This window comes from Carassius auratus, chromosome 18, assembly GCF_003368295.1.
Source record: "Carassius auratus strain Wakin chromosome 18, ASM336829v1, whole genome shotgun sequence".
Classification (NCBI taxonomy): Eukaryota; Metazoa; Chordata; class Actinopteri; order Cypriniformes; family Cyprinidae; genus Carassius; species Carassius auratus.
The window spans coordinates 6017586-6037821 of NC_039260.1; the positions used below are offsets into that span (position 1 = coordinate 6017586).

The following is a 20236-nucleotide window of genomic DNA, read 5'->3' on the forward strand; positions in this document are numbered from 1 at the left end:
AAATGTATAGTTCTTATAATTGTAAAGTTTTTAGAAGTATTTCTTTTGACAGTTGTTTTTGATCATTTCAGCTTGTTGAAGCTAGTTAACCATTTACATTTTTTTTATTTAACTTAACTGAAAATGTAGGTGAGGTGAATGGGTCAAGTGTCACAGGGTAGTGCTTCCAACTTCATGAAGGATTTCATTCTGTTTAACTAGATATTTATGCAGAAAATGTGAGTGATGCTTGCAAATTAAGAAATCGCTGTCACAGTTCTAAGGTAGTTGTTGGTTGCAAAGGCATCTCTGGTTTTCTGGGGAGTTGCTATGTTTTTGCACTTGAAGTAAAGAAACTGGTCTCTTTTATATATATATATATATATATATATATATATATATATATATATATATATATATATATATATATATATATAATTTTTTTGTTTGTTTTTTTAATGACAAAACTTCATTTGTTTATTTGTTGCTTGCTTTACACTCATTTTTTTTGCAGTTTCAGCAGTAGGAAAAGTAAATGAAGTCACACTGAAGTTTTCATGCTTTATCTGTTTTTTTTTGTTGTTGTTGTTTGCCAGCAGAAGAGACTAGTCAGGTTTAAAATTCCACTGTTGCATTATTACAATAAACTTTTGTGACGCTCCATGCAGTTAGCAACACAATCCACATAAATCCCATTCTAAGTGTTTCTTTTAGTTAGTGAGTTTGTTGTGTGTTAATCAAGTGCCAAAATTAATGAGTGCATGTTAAATTATCCTTTTTTAGGATAATACTTTACCAAAAGTTTCCATTAGTTAACATTAGTTAATGTATTAACCAACATAAACTAACAATGAATGATGCATTTGTTACAGAAATTATTAAACCGTTTTAACATTAGACCTTATAAGATACAACTGCTGATTTTAATAATAATAATATCTAAGATTAATAAATGCTTTAGATGTTGTTTTTTTTGTTCATTGTTAGTTCATGTTAACTAATGTAATTAACTAATATTAACAAATGGAACCGTATTGTAAATTGTTACCTTGTTTTTATACTAGACAGTTAATAAATAGCTTTTATTGATGTTATATTTAATTTTATTTGTCTTGTTTTATTAAGATTTGATAAGATCTGATCTAATCTGGCAGATTTTAAGCTGTTATATTGTGATGTTACAGTGTGTAGATAACAAATACTTTGAACTCTTAAGTGCTTTTCATTTGTCAGTGTCTCCTCTCTGTGAGCAGAAAGCCAGCGGTGAGAGTCACAGGTCTCATCATGCAGCCGGTAGTCGACATTCTGAAATGGTTTGGAGTTGAGGCGAGTGGATGGTCCGTATCTGTGTGCCTTTTTCTGCTGTTCCTCAGCCTCCTTTACTGGTGAGTAAAACAATTTCACCATGAGGTTTCCAAACACAAAACACATACACTGTTATTTACAGATCGCAAAGACTGATTTCTCATGACCGAAGTTAGTACCACTGTGAGAACCAAACAGCTCAGGCTTGTTTTCCTCGGGAGAAGGACGGTGCGATCTGATCAAATTCCAATCACACGTGTCTCCGCACTTATCTTTTAAATGGCTTCCTGTTTGAATGCAGACAGCGTTCAGATTCCGGTCCCTTTTTCCAGTCACGTGAAGGCGAGGCTGAAGGTAATTCATAGATTACTTAGGAATAAAACTGTAGCAATAGTATAGACAGGAATAAAACCCTTAAGAGCTGATATCAATCTTTCAAGGTAAAGCTATAAAGCATATCTAGATTTCAAATATTTACTTGAATATAAAAATTTAAGTGAACTGAATTAAATAAATGGTTTACCCAAAAAAGAAAATTTACTGAATATTTACTTACCCTCATGCCAATCAAGATGTAGATAGATCAAGATGTAAATTTGGAGAAATTTAGCATAACATCACTTGCTCACCAGTGGAGTGAATGGGTGCCGTCAGAATGAGAGTCTAGACAGTAGATAAAATCATCATAATAATCCAAAACTAGACTCCAGTCCATCAGTTAACATTTTGGGAAGCAAAAAGCTGTGTTTATAATCAACAAATCCATCATTAAGACCTTTTTAACTTTAGAAGAGTCCTCTATCCATAAAAAAGCATTGACTTTCTCGCAAATATTTAGTTATTTATTTATTTGGACTATCTTCAATAGTCATATTGAAATCATGGAGGAAGTGTTCGAGGAAGTGTGGGGACCTTTGTAATTTGAACAAGCAACAAGAATTCATTTTTTACTCAGATACTTGGAGGTTTAGTTACAGTTTCCAAATTTTAAATCTGGTTAAACAGAGCAGTTTTCTATGTTTATTTGAGAATTGATTACTAAATCAGTGTTCTTTGAATTTCTAACAAAGGTTTGCCTCTGCAAAGTCTAAATGTGATTTTTAAAATGTACTCAATATGCATTGTGACAAAGCGTTCCATTTTTTACTGGCTCCCAACTAAATTTGTCCTTTTATCGTAGGACATTGACAAATTTGTGGAACTTTATATAAAAATAAAAAAAATAAAATACTGAATCCAGTCACTAGTATAATGCATGCTTTTGTCCCCTGTAGCATTCAGCAGTATTTAACAGAGAGTGACATGATTCTATAAGACAGCAGTGGTCTTAAAAACAACACAGTGACTTTAAATAAAAGTGCTCCGCATTGAAATAAAGGATTAGTTAAACACTGCTCTTATAATGCAGTGACTCAGTCTGGTGAGAAGCTGATTAGAGTTGCAGGTCTCTATTAAAGTTATATTTAGTTTTCCGTATCACAACTTTATTACAGCGTTGGAATCAGTGTATTTAATTACAACCGTTTTTACAGGGCTTAGTCACACCCTTCCTTCTGAAACATTTATATTGTCACCTTTAACAGAGAAGGAGCTCTGTAAAAGACCTTCTCATGCTGTCCATAGCAACAAGAGTGCCCTGGACAACAGCTGGCAGGTTTATTAAGGTTTAAGAAGAACTTAAGCCAGTCTAAAAAGATAAGTGTCCTTCATAGCGCCATAACCCTTGGCATTATATATTGCATTACTATTCAAGGCCTTGGGGATTTTTTTTAAACTGGCCAAAAAAAAACAAAAAAAAAAAACAACACCCTCCTGTAGTTAGTTTCATTTAGGATAAAATACTTCAGGTGGAGTAACTTTTTACAAGCTTATCCAAAAATTCAATTATAGGTTAAATAAGGTTTTCTATGAAATTCTAATTATTGCAGAATATGTATTTATTTAAGTGGAATATTAAAGAGAAAATGCTCCTTACAAGAATATGCTAATAATATACTTTTTAAATATTTATATAGGATTGGAGGCATGCATTGCTTTTTGTATTTTGATATTGACATTCAATCAGCTATATTAAAAGATCATTTTTAATTTGATTAAATATTTATATCTTATCACATATTTTATATTTCTAACCACACACACACACACACACACACACACACATAACTAATGTAATGTAATGTGTGTTCTTTTTATTAATATATTATATTGTAGTATTATTACTATTACAATTTCCTAAATAATAAATATTTGTAAATAATTAATGTTAATATTTTGGTAATAGCAAATCTTACAGGAAATGACTAGAAAATAAAACTGATCGTAATATTTAATCTGACCTCTTGATTTTGGTGGTCAAAAATTTAAATGATTCAAGAATATGCTAGACATATTAACGAGATTTAATAGACATAAGAAAGAATCTCATAGTGATCATCTGCTTTTTCCCTTCATGGGGTACAAATAGTGTCTCTGTTATTTAACTTTTAGCAGTCTTACACACACACACACACACACACACACACACTTTTGTTTGAAAACAAGTAAATTCCTGTCTGTTGGCAAAGGCACGACTGTCATTCACAGTGGACCTAAAGAGGTAAGTAAGAGGTAAGAGGAGATTTATATCAGAGGATGAAACCTTTCTGCACAGGGCTGCTATTACAAAAAGGTTTTAAAAAAAAAATATCAATAAGCTCTTTTGGCTGGTTCGAAGGCTAAAATAAGCCATATTAGATTATTGCTCCCTGATTTGAGACTTGCCTGCACTGTTAAATACAAGCCTTTTTCCCTGAGACGCTGCTTGTCAAACACGCAAACTTAAAATATAAAAGACGCAGTGTTACGGAAAGAAACTTTCTAATCAGTAGAGGAGCCAAGTCTTTCCTCTGAGGTCATCCATGTGTAAATAAGAACACTCTTTATTTGCATCAAACTTGCAAGTGATATTGTAAATTTCCTGCAATGCAGCAAAATATGGCTACATGTGCTTGGCGAAGCACTATATATTTGTGGACCCTCCTGAACTACTCCAGCACATTCTGTTTTCCTTTAGACAAAGAATTGATCTTCAGTTTGAAAGGTTAGAGCTTATATAAGAGGCCAAGTTGGACCAGTAGAGTGAAGGGTTTTACAATGACCGGGCCTTCAGAGTGTTTGCAGTTGCCAGAATGTGAGGAAAGCATGATTATCTTCTTCTGAACTCTGTCCCTTTCTGCCATATTACGCATAAAAGGCATGATGAGAGGGGACTGGAGACAGCCAAAGTGTCACCTACTGGCAAATGAAGCTGTTAGGTTCAGTCCTCTGTGATTCGGTGTTGCTTGCCGGAGATTGGACATTGCAAAAAATTTTATTTGGGTAGCTTGACAACATGAGCAGCTGAACATCTGTTGTTGTAGAAATTGGAAGATAATCATATCTTAATTTGGCCAGTTTATTCTGATGGCCAGTTTAGTGGCTTGCGTGGGAATGCTGAGAAAGCAGCTTGTACTTGCATTTTCTTATGAATCATTTTCTTGTAAAAATATTTGAGTTACAAACTAGCATATAGGTATGGGTCTTTTTTTCAGGCTTAATATTTTATACAAGCCTTCATGAAAGATTTTGTTTTTTATTTATTGGTCATGCTGGGCCTTTTTCCTATTTTTATATTAAGATTACATTTGCATCATATTATGTTCATTTAAAGTACAAAATATTTTTATATAAAATGTAACAATTTAAAAAAACTAAAAATTATTCACTTTTAAATGCTGTACATTATATTTTGTGATGCCTGAATTCACATGTATCTTTTAACATGTTTGGGTTTTAATGTTTTATTTTTTATTTATTTTAATAAAATATTATAGAATTTCAATTACACACACACAAAAATGTCACTGAATTTATAAAAACAAATTTTTTTTAAATAAAATGAGAAAAAAGGTAAGTGGTTGCAATCGATTTATTTTAGCTACATTTAAATAAACATATTTATTTACCTAACCTTCAACATTTTTTTAAATGTTTATTAATTAGATGTAGCTAAAATAAATTATTATATATATATATATATATATATATATATATATATACATATACACACACACACACACACACACACACACACACACAATTTTATTAAAAGTCTAGCTCTTTAATTTTGTTTAAAAGTGGACATCCTGAAATATAATTAGGTGTAGTTTGACGTCTGTCTCACTTCTCCTTTCTTATAAAGGACAACATAAGTATAAAGTGACACAGCTTACCCCGCTCTTATGCACTCATTCCTATTGATCTTCTATTGTTCCTGTCTTCATTACATTCTGAATGTGTCTCCTTCCTCATAAACAACATAAATTCCCCCTTCTGTAAAACCTGAGAAGTTAGTTTTTTCATCTTTCATCCTGTTAATCCCTCTCACTTAACACACTGTGAATATAGGGGCCTTGTGACCATGACCGAATCTCTCCACTGGCGAGGCTGAGTGGAGAAGATGACATATTCTAATAGATCCTCTCATAAAATTTATGAGACAGAGTCGAGTGTGAACCCATCTGTCACTCTTTGGACTGCATAAACAACGGGCACCATTTCAGAAAGTTCACGCACTTGCAGTAGATGTGTGACATCTGCTGTGATATCATATGGACTCCTCCTCTGCTTCACTTAATCTCTCTTCCATAAGAAGAGCTCTTTTGGACTCTTTGCAAGAGTCTATTAAAACTCTTAATCCTCATGCATGACATTATTAAACTATTTCAACACATGCAGACAGCCTGAGATGTTAGGTTGTGATTCACATAGAATTAAAAATCACCCAATGCGATCTGGATTTAATTTGAGAGCCTAGCTATGGTTGCAAAGAGTTCTGGTTCTGCTTGCTGATTGGACAATACAAGGTTCAGTGTCATGGACTATATCTTGTAGAAGAGGGATCCTAAAATGAATAGTTTACCCCAAAATCTAAATTTACCTGCCCTCAGTCCATCAAAGATAAATTTATCTGCTCTCAGTCCATCAAAGATGTGGATGAGTTTGTTTCTCCATTAGAACATCATTACATCACTTGTTCAACAATGGATTCTCTGCAGTGAATGGGTGCCGTCAGAATGAGAGTCCAAGCAGCTGATAAAAACATTACAATAATCCACATGTAATACACATGACTCCAGTGCATCAATTTAAATCTCGTGATGTGAAAAGCTGCCCCGTTGCTTCCAGGACAAGATGCGTGGTTTAAAGTTAAACACTATAAACACACTTCTTTTTATTTCACATCATGTTAACTGATAGAACGGAGTGGTGTGGATTACTTGTGGATTATTCTGAATTTTTTACCAGCAGTTTGGACTCTCATTCTGACGGCACCCATTCATTGCAGAGGATCAGTTTTCAGCAGATTTTCATTTTTGGGTGAACTATTTCTATGTACCTATTGGAACTAATTTAGGTTTCCACTACATAGTTGCCTCTTAGGACACAAAAGAAAATATGCTACAAAACTCAATGGAGTCCAAATATTTCATTGTTTCAACAGATTATTGTTTTGAGTTCAATATGGCACCCAAAGTGAATGTACAGTATTCACAGATGAAGGACCTGGATGTCAAGGCCTCACAACAACCTTTTAGCCTTTTACTCATAATGTAACACAGACTCTTCTACTTTATTGCTTCAGTGGAGCGCATTTAAGAACATTTGGTGCTCCATGTGTGTTTGGTTGAACTAAAATTCCTCATCCAGAACTGCTAGTTTCTTTCTTTTCCCTCACTGTGGCGCAAGATTGTCAGTTCCCTCTGGGTTCTCAGTAGCCCAATCTAAGTGACTATCTTTGCCCTCCAATGTGAAAGTAGAGGCTGTGCGCAGACCATTCAATGCTGATTGCATCAAGCTGTGGACAGCTGACTTGGCAGCACTTGCACACACAGTGTTCGACTTTCTTTGTCATTGGCCAGCTTGTGGAATGGTTATTGTTTAATTGAGGGCCGTTGGACGGCTCATCCATCACAGATGTTAATCATATCAAACGTTCGCACCTCCCTGAGAAGCTGCTACACTCCTCCGTTTCCACGGTGACGGGCACCTAATAAATCTAAATATGGTAATCTACTCTAATTTCACCCAGATCCACCCTTCTCTGTAAATGAGCTCGTCGCCGCTCGCCGTGCAAGACCGCCACAAAGATAGGCCAGCTAATATGGAAATGGAGTACCCTAGCACACACCATTAAAGTCTGTAACCAAATTGTCTTGACACCTCATGCTGCAGCTGTGCGGAGGGAGACTTATATGTAGATTAAATCTCAGATTCCACAATTGTTATTCAATTATGAAGTGACGAAAGTCAGCAGTGGCTTTCGTCAGGCTCTTTGCTATTAAGCACCAGGAAGCGACTGACAAGCCCTCCTGCCGCTTGAATTAATTCACTGTCATTATAATATGAATTCGTATTAAATCATCTTTCTGTAATTCATATTTTTTTATTTTATTTTTTCTGCCTGTGGCGTCTTGTAGGATTAATGAAGTACAAGTGGAGTCTTGTAGACAACCTTGATAAGAGCTAGAAGCCAGTCTTTTTCTGGTCATTAGATTTTAGTTATTTGTAAAATGCTTCCATAAAATAGTAATTCATATAAAAAAATAAGTTTAATTATGTATTGTCATATTGTTCCAAACCTGTATTACTTTCTTTTGCAGAACACAAAGGGAAAGATTCTGATGAGTTGTAAAGGTTCCTATTTTCTATGTATTTACAAAAAAAATGTAAGATTATTTATGTATGTATTTTTTTTCCCAAGTCATATAAAAGTTGAAGAAAACAGACCAAAATAAGAGTAATTATTGACCTCCTCATGCTGTGAACTGCATTGAGTTGATAAGCTGTGAACCGGATCAAATCATGAATGAATAATTCAGACAAGAGATGAATTAATATACAGGGGTCACCAGGCTCAGTTCTCGAGGGCAAGTGTCCTGCAGAGTTTAGCTCCAACCCTAATTAAACACACCTGAACCAGCTAATCCAGGTCTTACTAGGTATTCCTGAAAATTCCAGGCAGGTGTGTTGAGCCAAGTTGGAGCTAAACTCAAGGACACCGGCCCTCCAGGATCAAGTTTGGTGACCCCTATTTTAAAGGATCAAAGGACCACAAATGGAATCTTTCTCTTGAACTCAAGGAGAATTACAGCAGTTTCAAGTAAATAATGACTTGAAATTCACTTTGATCCTGGACAGAGCTGTTATGTGGTTTTAGCAATATTGGAATATTAGACTTAAATTATTTTTGAGGTTTAAAGTGCTCCCACAGACTTGTACTTGAAATGTACTGAAGCTTACAAGCTTTGAAAGTGATGCAAAACCACCATATAGTATGATAACTTACACAACTTCATGTGCTATATTTTATATCTTCCGAAACCATTTGATAGCTTTGTGAGGCAAAAACAGACCAAAACTTAAGTCGTTTAGATGGCTGTTAATTGCGGAAGTCCATTTTTGCCACTGAATAAAAAAAAATAAAAAAAAATCTCGCATTTCTGATATTTTTTTCTTGCAATTGCAAGTTTGCATCTTGCAATTCTTTTGATCAGAATTCTGCGATACAAATGGGTAATTCTTACTTTTTTCTCAGAATTGCCTGATAAAAACAAATGCGAGTTATAAAGTCAGAATTGTGAGAAAAAAGTAAGAATTGCTGTATATAAACTAAAATCCTATAAAAAAAATCCTAAACATCCTGTTTCAAAATTTTTCAGAATTGCGAGTTTATGTTTCACAATTCTGACTTAATTCACATTTTAATTTTTTTTTCTCAGAATTGTGAGTTTATTTCTTTCCATTCTGACTTTATAACTTGGAATTGCGTGTTTGTATCATGCAATTATGAGAAAAAAGTCAGAATATCAAGATGTGAATTCACAAATTGCGCGAAAAAAGTCAGAACTGCAAGATAACTTCCAGGTACCCTTTTTATTTATTTTTTATTTAGTGGCAGAAATGGGATTCCAAGTGTCAGTCAATCGAATCTATAACTTGAGAACTGTATAAAATCAGGAATGAAACATTCCCAACAAAAAGATTTGTTGAAAATACTTTAGTGAATAATTGCTTAAAATTCAGTCTGATTTGAAATCTAGAGCATGTCCTTTTTGAAGATCATTCTTAAAGCCTTCCTTCCTTTCTATAGTAATTCGAGGAATCAGTACATTATTCAAACTGTCTCCACAGCAGAAAGAAATGTGGGTTTAGAACAACATGGGTGAGTAAATAATGACACTGTCAAGTAATGTTCCGAAAATGATAAATAATGACAGAATTTTCGGACAAACTGTTCTTTTAAGCCACTGTCCTTTTACGTCACGTCTATGAGTTTCAGATTGATACAGACTCTCTCAGCCATCTTTAACAAGTCAGTGCGGAGAGACATGTTGTAGTCCCTGCTGAGGGCTGGAAATAGCACCATGTTTTGTGTGGAAAGGCTCGGAAGAATGGGATTGGGTCCTGGGGAGGTGTTACAGAACCGGAGGGACTCACATAACTAATGCCGAGAGAGAGAGAGAGAGATGTCACAGCAGGCCTGTTCACATGTCTATTTAAGCGCCATTTTTCAGTCTATTTTTGGTTATTGTTGTCTCACAGCTGGCTACACATGTGCACCTGCACAAACAATGCACTTCAGCAGTGCGGAGGTGACAGGGCAAGATATACTTCTATTCAAACTGCCTTCTCTCTCTTGGTTTATTCCTTATTTCCCTTTCTCTTCCTTTTAAAGAAGCACACTGATAAATGGTTGGCGATGGTTGAGCACTGAAATGACACATGAACTCCTTCCTCTGTAGCCTGACACGAACTGAAGCTGTAATGAGGGAAAAGTGTTTGTGTGTTTAATAAAGGCTGGTATGCTGAATTGTAAATGCATGTCGCCTAGTGATGAGAGGAATTAGAAGTCATTAAAAAAATCCTCTGAACTCAGTGAGGGGCTTTAAACATGCAGTCATTAGTTTGCATAGCGCGACGACACAGGTCTGTAAACAAGAATATCTTACATCATCAGCTGTGTAGGTTGGTTATGTCTGCTACAAGCGGCACTCAACAATCCCCCTGGGTACAGTAACAGCACAAAACTTTGTTAAAATAGATGAATGCATCTCTTGGCACAAATCAAATGTAAATATGTCATGCGGTAAATGTTCAATAATAGCTATTTACTAACTGACACAAAAGCTGCACGGCATATGTTCGATGATCTACATCAATAGCTAGAGAAGAGTATTCATTTGGGTTTACAGACCCAAATTAGTGTGTGAAAGTAATGCCTACAGTATAGCATTTAACAAATAATAAAGTACTTCACCTAATTTGTTTATTTCCATCTTCTGTTTGGAACAAGTCAGAGAATAAGATTATTTATAACAAATTAAAAATGTATCTTTTAGTGATCGATTTTGAAGGGAAAGTGATTTAAAAACTCATGAGAAGATAATTATAAATCTATAACTATCTTCTCGGCAGTTTTTTTATTTTATTTATTTTTGTTTTGTTTTATAGAATGAATTGGAAAGAAATGATAGGTTTACAAAACAAATGGTTTTATCAGGACCAAATTACCTTGAATTTTTACCTGATCATTACTTCTGGCATCAGTGTCACACAATCCTTCAGAAAGCATTCTAATATGCTAATTTGCTGCTCATGGAATATTTGTTATTATTAAAGGTCCTGTTCTTTGTGATCCCATGTCTCAAACTTTAGTTTGTGTGTAATGTTGTTGTTAGAGTATATATAATATCTGTAAAATTCTAAAGCACAAAGTTCAATGCCAAGCGAGATATTTTATTTAACAGAATTCGCCTACATTGAACGGCCAGTTTGGAATACATCCCTCTACTTCCTTCATTAATGACGTCACTAGAACAGGTTTTTGACTAACCTCCGCCCACATGAATACACAAAAAAGGGAGCGTGGTCTTGTTGTGCTCTGACGGAGAAGAGGAAGAGCTGCGTTTGTGTTTGTCACCATGTCATCGAAACGCTGTTATTTTCATCTCAGAGTCCAATCATCCTAGTTTGGGCTTCCCAGGGACGCTGTACTTAGAGATCAATGGTTCCAATTTATGTTAAACTCGGTTCCCGAAAATAATAATCCACATGTAAAACTATGTGCAGCACATTTTGCTGAGGACAGCTTGCTGAGGACAACTTCCTCAATCTCAATCAGTTTAATGCCGGATTCGCACAAAGATTATTCTTGAAAGATGGAGCAGTTCCCTCTTTGTCTGGAGAAGGCGTTGTTTATGGACCACAACTGGTAAGAGTATTTTATTATTTAAGTTGGTGCGTTACAGTTTCTGTAACTTATTACACAAAGGGCAACACTGTCTAGCTTGGTTAACTAAATTTTCATGCACATCTTGTCAGTAAAGGCGTTCTGTGATTAGAAAGTACATCTCCAGCACGTGCGTTCAGATCAGGATTGCCAGGTTATCAAAACAAATCCTGCCCACTTGCTTCTCAAAACTAGTCCAAAACTAGCCCAATTGCATTTCCAGGAGGGCAGCGAGGAAGCTGCTGTCGAATCACAACACAGGAACCGCTGGCCCAATCAGAACTCGTTACGTATTTCTAAAGGAGGGACTTTATAGAACAAGGAAGTCATCAGCCCGTTTTTATGACAGTGAAAACAGCGGTATACAGATAAGTGAATTGTGTGAAAAATACTTTGTTTTTTTACAAGCAAAACATGAACACATGTTATATTGGACACTGTAAACACAATCAAAGCTTCAAAAAAAAACCCCACAAAAAACGTGACCTTTAATTCAAGATTCTTGTTTAGGAAATTCTAAGGAAAAGCATTTGTTTGAAATATATATATTTATTTAATTTAATTATTATTATTTTTTTGAAAGTTTATAAGCTTTTACTTCTGCTTTTATTCATCAAGGATGCATTAAATAGATGAAAAGTATTAATTTCTTTAAAAATAATTTTACTGACCCTAAACATTTCTTCGTGTAGAGTACTGTATATCATCTACCTCTAATGCATGTATGAAAATGCAGGTCGATTTCAATCGTGTGATCCTCTGAGTCCTGTGTGCGATTGATTATGTGACAGAGGAGAATATTTGAAATGCGTAGCTGTGAGCCTGTGTCAAACTGGACGCTCCTGTATGAGCCCCTCTGTGCATGAATCACACAATCTCATTTGTGTTTCCTACTTAGACTAAGAGGGTTTGTCGATCCTCTCTGCCTGATTTCAGATACTGGCCTTGGTATTTGGTATGATAATGAGGACTTTATGTTTCACGGTAATTAGGACTGCCAAAGTACCAGTAGTTAAGCCAAATTCAGAATGAAAGAATTGTCTCCCTTTTAATTCATAAGTTGGATTTTGAATTTAATTGGCTAAACCTGACAGGAAGTACAGTTGGAAGGACAGAAAGAGGGATTCAAAGAAATTCAATGCAGTTCATTCACTTTCTGAAATGAAGCATTCCTCCAACACAGACTAGTTTTAGTAAATCCTATTACCACGTCTGTCTGTATAATTATAAAATTGTCCTTTAATGCTATCAGCAAGCCTGTTGTTCAAACTGGCTCAGATTACTTGTGTTAAGAGGTACAGTAATGTGAAAGTTTATTTTAAAAGATCTTCATATTAGCAATGAGATCAGAATCTGTACTAAGAAACATGATTTCAACTCTGCATTGTTTATTTGTCCACTATGTGCATTTGAAACACTGAATTAGCTTTTAAATGAGTTTAAATCATGTGCTTGTATACTGAGTGGTTTAAACTCATTTGGCTATCCGTCCGGTGTTTGCTAGTCTTGCCGTCGCAGATTGTTTGGTGTTGTGCTGGACTGTAGCGCCTCCTCTTCCACAGCTGATCAATCGCAGCAGCTCTCTGCTCTCAGAGATAAATGTGCACCCTGAGCTCACTACCGCGGCGTGACCGCCAAGCGTCTGATCCAGGTCTGGGTACTGCACAAAACTCCACAGGGGAGCTCGTCCTCTGCCCACCAGCAGACCGCTTAAGCAGTTCTGGGCATCGCTTTCCCAATGCACACACTCACTCTGTAGCCCACCCAGGCCCACGGCACCATCAGCAGACTATTGAGTGGAAAGCTGGCAAATCACGGTCCATGTGACTGCAGCTGCACACGTTCGTGTGTGTGTGTGTGAGAGCGACAGAAGAGAGCTGGCGATATTGTGGCCGTGATAAAACTCCTGTCCAATGGGCTAATCCTGCATGAATCAATGTGCTTTTATTGGTGCCCATTTTTAATAGGCTCTTACAATAGAAAAGAAATCAAACGTGTCATGGATGATCAAGAGAGACACTAGAAGCAGCTCAGAGCTATTATAGCTTGCACTTTTATGCTCGGCAGGATCAATGTGTGCGTCTGAGTGCTTCAGGAGATGTTTGCCGATGCTAAAAGTCCTTCTCTGAAACATACAAACGGTCTGCTACGTTTTAGTGAACTGCACTTGAAAAGTGTGTTAGTGTTGTGGGATGCTGTAATGTGGAAATATAGTGTAATTATGAGTGTTTGTGAATGCATCTGATAAAGACAAGGAGAAAGTAGTCTGGTGTTATTATCAGCACAAAATCTGAAGGTGATTCTGGCTGCAGTATAAAAAGTGTCATCATAATATAAAATGTGCAAACATAGTTTATTTAGTTTTATGGGTCTGTTTAAGGGAGTTGGATAAACACCGGTTTATCCAAAATGGGTTATATAGTGCTGTCATTGGATTACAAAAATCAAACTAATAAATCATATATTTTTTCAAATGAATAAATCTTGGTTAATTGCACTTAACATAAGGATTTGTAATCATATTTTCACACTGAATATGCAATTCACAACTTAAAAGATTTCGGTCACACTTTATTTTAGGGTCCAATTCTCACTATTAACTAACCATTAACTATGACTTTTGCCTCGATTAACGCCTTATTTGCTGCTTATTAATAGTTTATAAGGTAATTGTTAAGTTTAGGGTATTGGGTAGGATCATGGATGTCATGCATTATATGTACTTTATAAGCACTAATAAACAGCCAATATGTTAAAAATAGACATGCTAATAAGCAACTAGTTATTAGTGTGAATTGGACCCTATACTAAAGTGTTACCAAGATTTCTTTAATGCCATTTTTTTTTTACCAGTGTTTTGGTATATTTATACCAATACTGATGCCTCTGTGAATTTGAGTAATTATAACCATTTAACACTAGATAAAAATATGGGCAATCAGTTTTTAAACATTTGGTATTAATATTAACCGCAGAATTTAATGTATTATTTTTTACAGCCCTAGTTATATCATAATGATATATCAGTGCAGAACTCAAAAACTTGCAAAGAAATGTACAGAAAACCCAACAGAATGGAAAAAGGGCTTCCCCTTTTTTATAAGTACTTATGAATATTTTAGTTTTTAATATTTCCTTTACAGTGTGTATGCATCAGATGGTCAATGAAAAGTTGTTACTTCACAAAACTTTAACGAGTTACAGTTTATGCGCTGTTATTCTGAGATATGTTACACTTACTTAGCGTCTGTTCTCTACACAAAGACTGGAAAATGATTTTGTTTAAAGTCCCATCTGGAATTACTTTCTAAATCAATTAGTCGTTGGGTCTTTAGTTTCTCCGTAATTGCCCCCAGAACTTGAAATACAAACAAACTCCGGTCCATCAAAGAAAGAGCAAGCTACACGCTTAGTCTGCTTTTACCTATATTACACAGCAGAAAACATCTGCTAATAGGGAGAGAAAATAATATGTGGTTGTTATTAAAAGCGAAAAACAAGTTTACATTTTTCTTACCGCAATTAAGCATAAACTCATTTCACTTAAATGCATTTTTTCAGAAAATAAGACTATCTCATGTCATTTTTCTTTTGGAAGTAAAGCAAAGTGGTATTTAATCTTTACCTGCGTTTGTGTGAGGCTAGGAAACATCAAATGCTACCTACACTGTACATATGCAGCTCACTAGTTTTTGGAAAAGAGCTACATTTGAGCATCTTGGATCTTTACCAGAAAGAAAAGAATTTTTTTTTTTTTATCCCAGAATCTGAACAGCAACTTTCCAGTTTCTCACCCTCTTTCACCTCACACTGTATCTGTCCTCTTTTATGGCACTTTTGGCCCTAATGAGAACATTGGCCGGCCTGTTCCTTCCAACCTCACTCTAAAAACAACACAGTGAGTCTCTTGCTGTCAGCCAGACATGGTTGTCTCAATCTCTCTTTCCCTTCCTGCTTATTCACACCAAAGTTACAGGTCGCCCTAAACTCATACATTTTAATGACTTCATGGTGTGCAAGTTCAACTCTATCAGTCTTGGGGAACTTTTTGTTTGTCATGACTCCTGTTTGTGTGCACATAATGTTTTTACCATAAAAAAAGGTGTGATATATTTGTGTCGTTGCCCAGCAGTGGTCCTTCTTCACCTTGCAGGACCTCTAACATTCACATTTGTCACAGAGAGTAAGGTTGAGGTAAATATTTAACAAGGAGGCTGGGTGTGAATTTTAGTGGTATTTTTAGGGACCGTCTTCCATCCTGGACTTTTCCCAGTATATTTAGCCTGTGGCACATCCATGTCTTTCTCTCTTTGCCCCTGGCACAGGCATCAGAAATGACCAGGCGTGTTCACTGATAAGCTACATCAACATCTGTTTATCTAGCCTGGAGAGGCACACAGAGTAAATGCCTCGCTGGATTTGTCAGTCAGCTCAGGCTTGCAATGAACTACAATTGATCGTCAGGCAGTCATGTGCTGCTCGTGCTTTATGTCAAATAATTAAATGGACATATGTACTATAACATTCATAACATTAAGTGTACAGTCAGACTGTTTTACGGAAACTAAACTGCAAAAATCGGTCATTCAGATAACATCTGAATAACACTGGCATCAGAAACATGAGCACATTAATATGACTTTGCACATTTACCCATCAGCATTTTTTCTGTGTTCGTCAGAATGTAACTGCTGGACAGAGGTTAGTCAATTATAACAATCATCCACATATACTGTACTGTATAGACAAAGACCACTTAAAAATGACAGCTCTGTAATTATGTACTGCACACTCAAGTTGTTCCAAACCTGTCGTGAGTTTCATCCTTCTGTTAAACATACTGTAAAAAGATATCATAAATGATGTTGGCAAACAAACAGTGGCCGGCAGCCATTGACCTCTACAGTATGGAAACATATACTATGGAATTCAGTGGCTACTGGCAGCTGTTTGGTTACTAAAATTCTTCAAAATATATATATTTTTTGTTTGTTCAGAAGAAGAAAGGAATTTATGCCGGTTTGGAAAAATTTGAATCTCCTTTAAAGAGATAGTGAGAAATTGAAATTGTGTCATCATTACTCGCCCTCGTGTCATTTCAAACCTGCTTTACTTTCTTTCTTCTGTGAAGCACAAAAGATGATATTTGGAAAGTCAATGTGGTCCAGTGTTTCTGACAGAATTCATTTTTTTGGTAAGCTTTCCCTTCAAAAGGCACAGTTGCAAAAACAACTGTGAGAAAATATAAAACTGGTCATATACAACTAAATGTTGTTTTAGTGTGAGAAAATGTACAATTATAAGTGTACACGTGTGTGTGTGTGGGGGGGGGGGGGGGAGGGTATATTAGCAAGGAAGAATAACAACAAAAGTGAAGTTAAAGTGGGTTTACACCGTACCATTTAAGTGCTGTTGTGATAAATTAAAAGCACAAGCGTGGCCTCGGTTTCAAAACAGTAGGTTTCCTACAGAGACAGCGTTTAAGATATTATAGACATGTTTCTGCCATGAAGGCAACATTGTCAAGTATGCACCCTATACACAGGAGGTCACATTTGTCAGGCACATACGCCATAAATCTTGTCTTATCTCAGATATAAAAACAGACTTTTCATGTGAGGTGTAAATTCCATTAAATTAAAATTTTATAGTAAATTTACAATTTGTTAGTAAATTAAAATGACTGACCAGATGGATTCACAATTCTAATATTTGTGTCTTCTGTAAGTTTGTTGTTTTTATCAGAGCAGTGCATTACTACATGCTCTATTAGAATATCCTTTTGTTATATGATTGACTTTTAACTGACCTGCTGTTAATGTTTGAGCTTTTTAGTTTAGTCGCTTTATTGATCCGTTTTGGCTGCTTTTGAACTTTACTGCCTTCAAAATGTGGAAATATGCTACATTCTGCTTCAAATAAACTGTGACAAACCTGCTCTTTGAGCAAAACATTAATTCTGATTTTTGATTGAACTTCAACAGAACTGGAACAAGCTGTTAATGGTCCAAACTGCATGTTATGAAGGACAAATAACCTTTGGACCTGTTTTGCCGAAAGACTTTCCCACAACTATTGGGGATAAACCTGATCGCACCCTGCTGAGTGCACTTAAATAATAATGAGTTGAAAGACTGGGGGATGTTTGTCTGACGACTTGTGGTGAATATTTTTGTGCTGAAGTGAGAAAGGGTTTTGAATCTGGACATGGACAGATTGGGCTGGAGATTCATCGTCTTTCAGCACCGGACGAGCGTGTTAGATTGCGACGTGCTTCTGTGTAATTAAGAGCGTGTCATAAAATGAGTTATCATTCCAGCTCTTTTTTTTTACAGCATGTGTTAAGACCCACTCTCTAATCTGACAGTTAATATGGTAATGAACTCCTGCCGAGCTGGAGATTATGAAGGAGATGGAAGGCACAATCTTTTGGTTACATTCCTCTTTTTATTATTTTTGAGGAAGATGGGTGGTAGTTACTTCTCGCCACATTGCTGAAGTAAGAGTGTGATATTTCCAGTCAAACATGATTAGAAAAAAAACAACATAAAAGGGTGTTTCTTCATTTATGCAGGCTTTTGGCACTGGACTTTTAGCGTATAAACCCTCACTAAGTTTTTTTTTAACTGTCATGAAAATGTCCTTAATTTCAACATCTCAAATCAGAATTTGTGTGGAAATATATATATATATATATATATATATATATATATATATATATATATTTTTTTTTTTACATATGTATGTATGTGTGTGTATATATACATATATGTGTGTGTGTGTGTGTGTGTGTGTATATATACATATATATGTATATATATGTATATATATGTATATATATGTATGTGTGTGTATATGTATGTATGTATGTATATGTTAAATTAAATGATATTTTCCCACTTGCTGCAATTGTAACCGAGTACACAGTTATTGATCTTAAATTGTTGGTTGTATATTATTGTATGCAAATAATTCCTTTATTTATTTTCCTATCTACCTATCTGCCTGTCTGTCTATCCATCCATCCATCCATCCATCATTTCTGCAGGTTTGGTCCTCCATAGGGGACAAAGGTTAAATCTATGCATAAAATACATTTGAAAAACAGTAAAAATAAAGCCATGGTATTCATAATTTTTATCCAGAATTTGGCAATCCTGCTTCTTCAATAAAAAAAAGCGAAATAGTTTCATCTTAATTTAATGGTTGTCTTGTCTCATTTTAAGTCATCTTGAGGCCCCCATTGGAAGTTTGCTAAGGTCTTCTAGTGAGCCCCGGGCACTCGATTGAGAACCACTAGTTTAATGCGATCTTTATATGACAAAAAGTTTGAATAAAAATCAACTCCTGGGACATTAATGTGCCCATAGTGGAAGAAACACCCAGTAATGTGATTCTTACCTTGCAAATGGGTTTCGGTAAACCAGAGTTACCGAATATTTGCATATATTTGAATAAAGTACTCGCTGTTCTCTTTCTCTGGTGGATTAAGACATTGGTGTTTAATTTCAAGGGGACAAAAATGCACTCTTTGAGTGAATAACGTCTCGTCATCTCCCACAGCTCACTTCAAAGTTAAAAGTGGTCGAAGCACTGTTTTGTCAGACGATGCAATCCTCAAGCATAATGTTTGCAGCATAATTTCGCCCCTTTTTTCCCTAATGATTTTATTTTTCACTATTTATTCTCTTATTGCTTTCATATTTTTTCACATATCTCATTCTAATAATGCTCAGACACACTGACTCCAAACGAAGGATGTTTTCACTGAACCTCTTTTTCTTTGTTTTAATAGGTACTCCATCTCCCCTTACTCTGTCCTGGAACGATGTGGCATCAAGCACCCAAAGCCCTCACCGTTTTTTGGGAACCTCATGATGTTTCAAGACGTAAGAGCTTTTGTTTACTTTGTAATGAAACACAAAACACATTCGCTCACTTTCTCACATGTACAGACCTTATACCGCCCTCCCGAAACTAGAAAAATTATATTTCTCTCAGTGAGCCTCAGTTCATTAGATATGTTTATTAAAGATGACTCTCCGCTAATGACATCTAATGCCATGTGATTTCCAAACAGATTACCCTCTGTGCTGAATGATGTACTTTTATGACGATAATATAAAAGACGGACAGGGAGAGTGGGTGCGTTTAATATTGCAAAATTAATACTTTTAATTCCTTCTGTTGTTTTTTAATTTAATCTCAGTCCCAAGCTATAATGTAGCAAATCAGCAGCTACCTTGAGGATTCTCATTTCTGCCAGTCTGCAGTTTAATGAGAATGATTTGACGTGGATTATTAGAAATAAAGGCCAAATTTTCTATGCTGTAGGGCTGTTTGATTCCAGTGAGAGTATGAAATGGACTTTCATTTGTGAATATGAAATGCCTAGATTCATCCAGCAACCTATAATGATGAATGCCATAAAAGAACAAGTCTGCCTCATATTTCACCCTACAGTAAAAATCAAAAGAACACCATTAAAATATATTTGCGTATTTTCATAACATTTAAAATCTAGGAGGATGTATCAATAAAGAATATGTTTTGAAATGCATGTACATTTTTTGATTCAACGTCTTGCTCTTTTTTTTTTTTACTGTAAAAAAAAATGTGTAAAGAATATTGGGCACTTAA

The 20236-nt window shown here is 35.5% G+C and overlaps 1 protein-coding gene across 2 annotated transcripts in view; it reads left to right on the top strand.

Moving 5' to 3' along the window:
* LOC113118226 (thromboxane-A synthase-like) overlaps positions 1–20236 on the top strand; it is a 56981-nt gene that overhangs the window by 1398 nt on the left and 35347 nt on the right. The window contains exons 2-3 of one of the 2 annotated variants that reach the window (XM_026287253.1): positions 1233–1364; positions 19392–19485. In XM_026287253.1, the coding sequence (XP_026143038.1) occupies positions 1233–1364; positions 19392–19485 (226 nt within the window). Of the gene's footprint in view, positions 1–1212; positions 1365–19391; positions 19486–20236 lie in introns of both variants that reach the window. The other variant, XM_026287255.1, reaches the window with a different exon arrangement.